Source organism: Oryctolagus cuniculus, chromosome 5, assembly GCF_051225735.1.
Source record: "Oryctolagus cuniculus isolate XC-2025 breed Fujian yellow rabbit chromosome 5, ASM5122573v1, whole genome shotgun sequence".
Lineage (NCBI taxonomy): Eukaryota > Metazoa > Chordata > Mammalia > Lagomorpha > Leporidae > Oryctolagus > Oryctolagus cuniculus.
The window spans coordinates 36,092,490-36,100,297 of record NC_142871.1 but is presented as its reverse complement, the minus strand read 5'-3'; the positions used below and the strand labels follow the sequence as shown (position 1 = coordinate 36,100,297).

At 45.1% G+C, this 7,808-nt stretch overlaps 1 protein-coding gene and 3 non-coding genes across 5 annotated transcripts; all 4 read left to right on the top strand.

The window, feature by feature from the left end:
* Positions 1-3,083: 3,083 nt before the first annotated feature.
* On the top strand, positions 3,084-5,521 carry RPS12 (ribosomal protein S12). 2 transcript variants are annotated; one of them, XM_002714829.6, is made up of 6 exons: positions 3,084-3,128; positions 3,232-3,282; positions 3,451-3,567; positions 4,489-4,591; positions 4,925-5,026; positions 5,435-5,521. In XM_002714829.6, the coding sequence occupies exons 2-6, from the start codon at positions 3,269-3,271 to the stop codon at positions 5,495-5,497; spliced, it is 399 nt and encodes a 132-aa protein (XP_002714875.1). In that variant the 5' UTR covers positions 3,084-3,128; positions 3,232-3,268; the 3' UTR covers positions 5,498-5,521. The 2 variants fall into 2 exon arrangements, with proteins under 2 accessions (XP_002714875.1, XP_089188792.1); XM_089332666.1 differs by having other exon boundaries at positions 3,215-3,282.
* LOC127493345 (small nucleolar RNA SNORD101) lies at positions 3,793-3,864 on the top strand. Its single transcript, XR_007923400.1, has one exon. It is a non-coding gene; the product is annotated as a small nucleolar RNA SNORD101 (small nucleolar RNA).
* On the top strand, positions 4,767-4,842 carry LOC127493371 (small nucleolar RNA SNORD100). Its single transcript, XR_007923424.1, has one exon. It is a non-coding gene; the product is annotated as a small nucleolar RNA SNORD100 (small nucleolar RNA).
* On the top strand, positions 5,181-5,312 carry LOC127493363 (small nucleolar RNA SNORA33). The gene has a single exon (XR_007923417.3). It is a non-coding gene; the product is annotated as a small nucleolar RNA SNORA33 (small nucleolar RNA).
* Positions 5,522-7,808: the final 2,287 nt, after the last annotated feature.

Here is a 7,808-nt window from a genome sequence, read left to right as displayed (position 1 = left end):
GTGCCATTCCTTCTTTCTAATGTTGCTTCCCTGCTTCTACCCCACGGCTCTGTATGCTTATGGTCATTCTCCAGTGTCTTCAGGTAATTTTTTATACCATTTTCAGAGGTACATTTCTTATCTGCAAGTCTTGCAGAACTTCCTAGTAATCAGTGTTTGTTGCATTTCATTAAACTAATCATATGTAATAGCCTGGGGGGACAGCCTTAAGATAGTTTGATAGTATTTCATTAAGATATTTTTGTTGAGTTTCCATAACCAAGAACACTGGAATCATCCTCTTCCTACCGTTCTCTAGTCTGCTCAGCAAACCCTTGTATTGCCTGAGCCATTGATACCTTTCTAATAAATTCATTTTAATTGTTTATGTTGGCCATAGGTCATGCTATTGCACACAAAGAACCAGAACTTGTACAGTACACATTGTAGAAAATATACTCTCTGGGGCTGGACCTGTGGCGCAGCAGGTTAAGCTGCCATCTGCAGTGCCGGCATTCTAGCTCCAGCTGCTCTGCTTCCAATCCAGCTCTCTGCTTATGGCCTGGGAAAGCACTGGGAGATGGCTCAAGTGCTTGGGCCACTGCACCCATGTGGGAGACCTGGAAGAAGTTCCTGGCTGCTGGCTTTTATCTGGCCCAGCCCTGACTGTTGTAGCTATTTGGGGAGTGAACTAGTGGTTGGAAGATCTCTCTTGCCTTCTTTGGATCTCTGCCTTTCAAATAAATAAATCTTAAAAAAAAATTTTTAACACAAAACCTGTCACCTAAAAATGCTAGATAGTTACTCATCATCATTGTTCCCAAAGCAGACTTTAGAATTCATTTATTTTTCATGTTTTTGATTCATATTTGCATATAAATGTTCTAGTCTTCTGATTTAAGAGTGATTAGCCTCTGGCCTCTATTTAGTATTGTCTTCCATCTTTGCTAAACATAGAACCGAGAGGATTTGATCTTAACCACAGTGAACAAGGAGAAGCTGTATGAAAGAGTTCTTATTTCCCCACTGTGCCCAAAGTTTATTTTTAGGGTTAGAATTGATTATACAACTCCAACTCCAAATCATGTACCAGCAGTATTAGGAGGAGGGTTTCTGGCTGACAGGAAAGGCGTTTATCAAGGTGAAGTACGAAGGCAGACGTCCATGATGTTTGAGTATGTGAACAGAACAGATGACAAGCTCTTGGATGCCAGAAACCAAGTCTGAGTTGGTTGGTATGTGGGGAAAACAGCACTAAAACAACTAAATTAAAAGGCACTCAGTCATTTCCCTCCAAATCAGTATGTTGTTTGGCAATTATTATTTCTTCTGTTTATGTCTCCGATGTCAGAAAATCCTTGCTTCTTCCTTAATACTGTTTTGGAAGGAAAGCTTCTAATATGCTTAGCATATTAAATTTAGATGAGAAGCGTGCTGAAATACTATTTATCACATTCTTTCTTGAATACACAATTGCTTTAAGGTAACATCCAGGAAAACAAAGGAGGCATCCTTCTTTGCCTCCACTACTCTTTTTTTTTTTTTTTTTTTTTGCTCCAGGTAGAATGCTCTCCCGTCCTGGGCTCCCACTCACATCTGTCTGGAATCCCTAGTTTTGATAACCCCTTTCAAATACAGTCCCAAGGCTAAGGTCTGTCTGGCTACCTTGCCACATCCTCCTCACTCCCACTCCTCATGCCCCTTTGTACTTCCCTGTGACCCTTAGCTATTCTAAGCATGGGGACAAATCCTAATCTCAACACAAAATTTCAGAGACAAGAATATCCGCTGCCTCCTTCCTCTTCACATTAAAAAAAAAATCTTATTAAACATTTGCTTGAGAGAAGCAGGTTCAACACTCTAAAAATGAAACAGCGCATCTGAAAAGCCAGTTTACTAAAATCCCAGCATGGACATGCCGATGAACATCCCCATCACCTCGCCCATTTTTGTTTTCCTTCACAGCACGCATGGGCCTGACACTACCTGCTCACCACATCCACAGTACTGACATACAGCAAGCACCTAATAACTGCTGACTCCCTGGAGACTCCTCAGGCGAGCGCGCTAAAGGAAAACGGTAACACTGACTACATTCAGCTGTTTCTCCTTTGGGGTCTGGAAGTGAGGGTGGGGGCAGCCAGCCCCTGAAAGTGAACGTTTCTTCTGAAGGAAAAGAAAAAAGCTTTGAGATGGTCGAATTCTAGCCCTGACTCCGTCACGCCCTGAGTGGAATTAGGCCGGATTCTTCAAAGACGCGCTTTTTTTCATTCCTTCAGAGCCAGATGCTGTCAGGCACTGCAGCTTCTAAAACGCACGAAACGAATCGAGCTTTACGGCCTCACTGAATCCCAGGCACAATCTAGCGCTCAAAGCGAAACGAAGCAAAAGAACGACTTCTTTTAGAACCGACTCTCGCACTAAACTCAGAACCGGAACTGTCCCCCGGGCTGGCGGGTCCACTTTAGCAGCGAAAACGCGCTGCCTATAGCGTCATGGAAAAAGACGAGGACCACCCCCAGAACGAGGCAGTCACAGGGGGTGACTTAGAAGCGAAGGGACTCGTTTGCTCGCCGGAACGCTGAGTTTAACACAGACGACAAGAAATCAGTGTGATGTGGAAAGGGTTAAAACCGGGATTCTCATTAGGTTCTTGGAATTGTATCTACAAGTCACATTGAACCTGGTAAAAACGAGTTAGAAAGTAAAATACAAGAACTATCAAAAAAAAAGTTACACCAGGAAAAAAAAAAATCTGAGCTCTAAGGGCGCCGCCGTCTCCAACAATCCCGCAATTAGTGCGGAGAAACGTGTTTGGCTCCTCTCGCGCCCTGTACAACGAGCTTGCTGGGCCTCCGCAGGCCACGCCCCTGGCAGAGAGGACCGACGCGAGGCTGCCCGCGTCGTGCCTGCAGCGCGCGCCAATAACTGGCCCGGCAGAGGCAGAAGACGCACAGTCCTCTTTCCGGAAGACCGCCTGAACCCGGAAACAGAGGCACTCGGGGCCCGGCACGGCCACAGCCACCTCTTTCGTGGGAGGGAATGCACATGCGCACAGGGGTCCTTAACAAACCCTTAAATACCGTCATGCGGACGCGTGCGGCCTCTTTCCCTGCCGCCGCCGAGACGCGCGGAGGCGGAGGCCCGTGGTGAGTGTGGAGCGCGAGTCGTGTGGCTGTGGCGGAAAGCGGCTGTGGCTGATTATGGGTTCCTGATTCTAAACCGAGTTAAGCAGTTGTGTTTTCCTTGCAGTGCGTTCAAGATTCGGCTTCACCCGTAACCCACCGCCATGGCCGAGGAAGGGTGAGTCCGGGGGCCTGGGAGTTGGGGTTCACGTAGGCCGCGCGGGTCGGGAGCCGGCTGCGTGGGGCTGGGTCTGCCTGGGCGCCAGGGCGCTCTTGCGGAGCTTCGCTGGTGTGTCTACCGGGGTACATGGGAAGATTTCGTGACCTTGCTGTCCTGTGTTTTTAGCATTGCTGCTGGAGGTGTAATGGACGTTAACACTGCTCTACAAGAGGTGCTGAAGACCGCCCTCATCCATGATGGCCTAGCACGTGGAATCCGTGAAGCTGCCAAAGCCTTAGACAAGTACGTGTATCAGTCTCAATACTGTGGGTTGTTGCAGCCGGAACAAAACTGCAGCCAAGGGAAGAAAGCGTGAAGTTAGCACAAAAGTTGTGAATGGCATCCGTCCTACAAGAGACCTAGGAAAAGGTATCAGAACTCAGATCTTGTATAGCCCACCGAGAACACGTGGCTTGCTGTGTGTAGTGGGGGTGAGCGCCGGGTTTTAAAGCGGAGCAGAACTACAGTGTTTGAATGATGACTGAAATTGTCGGATACCCCTTCACTCCTTCCTGAGTGACACACTGCAGTCTGACAAACCTGTAGGTTACCGGGAATCGTGGGGAGGCTCAGCGGAGCCAGCATGAAACTACCGGAGCGTTGAGCTCCTGTTTGCTGAAAAAGTACCTGGGTTTGTACTTTTGTGCCTACAACTGATAGCTAGGTGGAATCTCGAATGGTTAAGTAACTAACCTAGTTCTGATATTTATTGGGCTGGTTAGGTTGGCAAAACAATATTCTTGAGTATAATTTCAATGAACATAAGATGTTTATACAGTAAAGGATTTGTCATTTAGTAAGAGCTGAGCACATAGTAAACACTCCTGCTGGGATGCAGTTTGGTGGATTTAAATCTTCTGCAGGTACATGACTGCCGTGCTCACAAAAAAATAACAAAACTGTCTTGGTTTTGTTTGACCACAAATACATGACATACCTGTGTACGAACCTGATATTTTTGGGGTGAGATTTGCTGAAGATTGTCAAGGATTTTTATAAGCAAATTGACTGGGTTCGTTAACAGGTGTGTCAGATTTACGATGGGTTCTGTAATGCGTCTACTGCAGAATTATTACTGAGTGTAGGGAGTGCAAAGATAAACCTTTGAAAGTACAGGAGTATTTGCTGTAGGCCTGAATTTGCGATTTTGTTCTTCCATTTCAGGCGCCAAGCCCATCTTTGTGTGCTTGCATCTAACTGCGATGAGCCTATGTATGTCAAGCTTGTGGAGGCCCTGTGTGCTGAGCACCAAATCAACCTCATTAAGGTAAGTTACTGGTCTGCATCAAGATGCCTGCCTGAAAATTGGGCTCCTTTTTGCAGGTGTAAATACAGGGACCTGATGTGGGCTGTGGGGAAGCTCATTGTAGGAGCATTTACACCGGCAGAAAGAAGTGCTGATTTTGGTGTTGGATATGGAACAAAGATTGAGTGCTAATGGTGCTGTGAATGATGACAACTGGCTCCCTCTACTGAGCTGCCTTGAGGAAACTGCCATGTCACCCTACTGACTACAGCCACCTCTCTGCTTCCATTTCTTGTCGGTGGCTTAATGTCTGTCTGCTAATAGTGATTTTTCTTTTCTAAATCCCCCCAATAGGTTGATGACAACAAGAAACTTGGGGAATGGGTAGGCCTCTGTAAAATTGACCGAGAAGGGAAACCCCGCAAAGTGGTTGGTTGCAGTTGCGTAGTGGTTAAGGTAAGTCAGTTTTTATCTTGGGGCTGAAGATTGTGCCAGCTGACCATATATAACCTTATATTCAAATAAGATTGAGAGTCATGTGAAGGAAAAAATGGCTGTCAATGGCTTGGAAAACTCGGGATTTTAGAAATGAAATGTAAGCTTAATTTAGAAGCCAGCCAGTGAATCTGCTTACTACCTATTGTGTTTCTGCAGAAATCTAGGAAAAGCTGGCAATAGTAGTGCCATGTTACGAGCCTTAAAGACATTGAAGTCTTTCAGGTCCCTGAAAATGGCTACAACAAACTTCTGTGATAAGAAAGAAGCATTTTTAAGGCATGGTTAATTAAAGGTTCATAATAATTAGTTGCTAAGGACTTCAAATGAGATTTGTAAATGTTAATAAGAAATTTTTTTTTTTTCAAGGACTACGGCAAAGAATCTCAGGCCAAGGATGTCATCGAAGAATACTTCAAATGCAAGAAATGAGCAAATAAAAATTTGGTTCATATTCTCTTGTCTGACATTTTATTTGGTGGTAAGATGAGTGAAAAAACAAGCAGTCTACAAACGTTGACTTGGAAAAGTTTACTGGAAGCATGCTCTAAAGCAGCTTCCCATTTGACTTCCTGGTTTCTAGGTGAAAGCCTATTCAGCCAATCACTGACTATGTGTGTTCCTTGGTGAAGCAGATGGGCTTGCCACAGGTTAATGGTGGCAACCAGGGGAAAATTGAAGCCAAGAGCAGCTTCTGGGTCTCCCACCCGGGTGCAGGGCCCAAGTTTTTGGACCCTTCTCTGCCTTACCTGGTGTATAGGGAGTTGGGTCTGAAGTGGAACAGCTAGGATTTAAGTCTAAACTGGTGCCCATATTGGATGCCAGTGTTGCAGGCTGGAGCTTTAACCGGCTGTGCTATAGAGCTGGCCCTGGTGACATAATTTGATTTAATCTCAACCTTAAGCTTCTGGTACAATTTTGTTGGAAGGAATAGATGAAACATTTGCCATTCATAATGAAGTCAAAGGAAATTGTATCATGATTCAGGCTAGGGAAATAAGGGACAGTGTTGGAAGCTAGATAATAAGTGTTAAAAGCAGTTGAAGCTAGTCTGTCAGTCCTGACCCCTATACCTAATTTTGAGCTTTTGTTCATTTTGGCATGTATGGGTTTTGTACATACAATTTTATCAAAGCTCCTGTTAAATGACAAGGCTTTTTATATTAAAATTATAGATAGTCCATATTGTGCTACTGATAGTCATTGACCTTTCAGTGGCTTCAGTCCATGACCCCTGGTGAATTTGTTTTGTCCCCACTCTACCTCAGCCTCATTTTTAGCAGTCTTCTGTTCTCTGCTCACCCTTTCAGTTGTAATTTCGAGTTCAGACTGGAACATTTCTACTTTTATAGCTTCCTGTGATTCCTGTGTTCTGACCCAGCTGTGAACAGTAAATGAAATCTGTTCCTGTCTCCATGACTGCCTTTCTGTTTCATTTCTTTTAAAGTATCACCTTAAAAGCATGTTTTTCATTAGAGGAAAGCTGTAGAACATCTGGTATGTACCAGACTGCACCAAATGTTTTTGGTCCATTGCGTAACCAGTTTCCTAAGGCAGAGGTTTCTTAACCTGCCTCTACTTTGTTTTCCAGACATCTAGGTTATTTTCATGCTGAGTCAGCGCACCAACTAAATTGTGATGAAAGTGATCACGCTCCTTCATCTTGGTTCATTTTGGGTCTTACAACTTGAACTGCTCCAGATGTAACAAACCTTTGGAGGTGTGGACAGTGAGATGAGGCATGTTTACACTGGTTGTAAGAAATCTCAAGGAGGGGGAGGTTGGTGCTTTGGAGCATCCAGCACCAGTGTTGGTTTGAGTCCCTGCTGCTCTAGCTCCCTGTTAATCCATCTAGGAAAGCAATGGAGAATGGCCCAAATCTTTAGTTCCCTGCACCCAGGTGGGAGACCCTGGCTCCTGGCTTCAGGTCAGCTCAGCTCACCATAGTGGTCATGTAGGGAGTGAAGCAGCAGATGGAAGACCTGTGTGTCTTTATCTCTCTAAAACTACCTTTGAAATCTTAAGAAAAAGGGTCCTGTGTGGTACAGCTGCCACTTGGGACCCTTTTGTCAATGTGGGTTCTGGTGCTGGGCAACTCAACGAACCTACTCCCTGCTAATGCTCCTGGGAAGCAGCAGATGATGGCTCAGGTATTGAGTCCCTGCCACCCAAGTGGGAAACATGGAATTCCTGGCCCCTGGCTTTGGTTTGGCTGAGTCCTGGCTGTTGGAGGTATTTGGGGAGTGGGCCAGCACCCCTCCCCCACCCTTTAAAATTCTATACCACTGAGCCAGATAACTCTCCTCCATTTTTATACTTTTGATTTAGTTTTAATTTTTATTAAAATTTTATTATTTCTGGTAAGTCAATTTAAGTTTTAAGAACAGCAGGGCTGATAGTATGGCATAGCAGGCAAAGCCACCACCTGCATCCCATATAGGCACAAGTTTGTCCTGGCTGCTCCACTTCTCATCTAGCTCCGTGCTAATGGCCTGGAAAAAACAGTGGAAATGAGTTGAAGTGTTTGGGCCCCTGCACCAGCGTGGGAGACAGGGATGAAGCTCTTGACTTGTATCAGAACATTGTGCTCATCTAGTTAATGACCCAGTGGATGAAAGATCTCTATCAAAATTTTTAAAAGGGCCTGTCACTTCAACTGGGTTGTTGAGGCAGTGGAAGCATATAGGCAGAGGTGTTACCTAGAAAAGTGTGGAAACAATTGTTTTCGATCCAGCACTGGGCC

Bases quoted from the DNA above. Each gene is read 5' to 3' on its own strand.
- RPS12 (XM_002714829.6), top strand. The intron at 3,568-4,488 runs GTACGTGTATCA...CTTCCATTTCAG, and splicing joins GCTGCCAAAGCCTTAGACAA to GCGCCAAGCCCATCTTTGTG. The intron at 5,027-5,434 runs GTAAGTCAGTTT...TTTTTTTTCAAG, and splicing joins GCAGTTGCGTAGTGGTTAAG to GACTACGGCAAAGAATCTCA.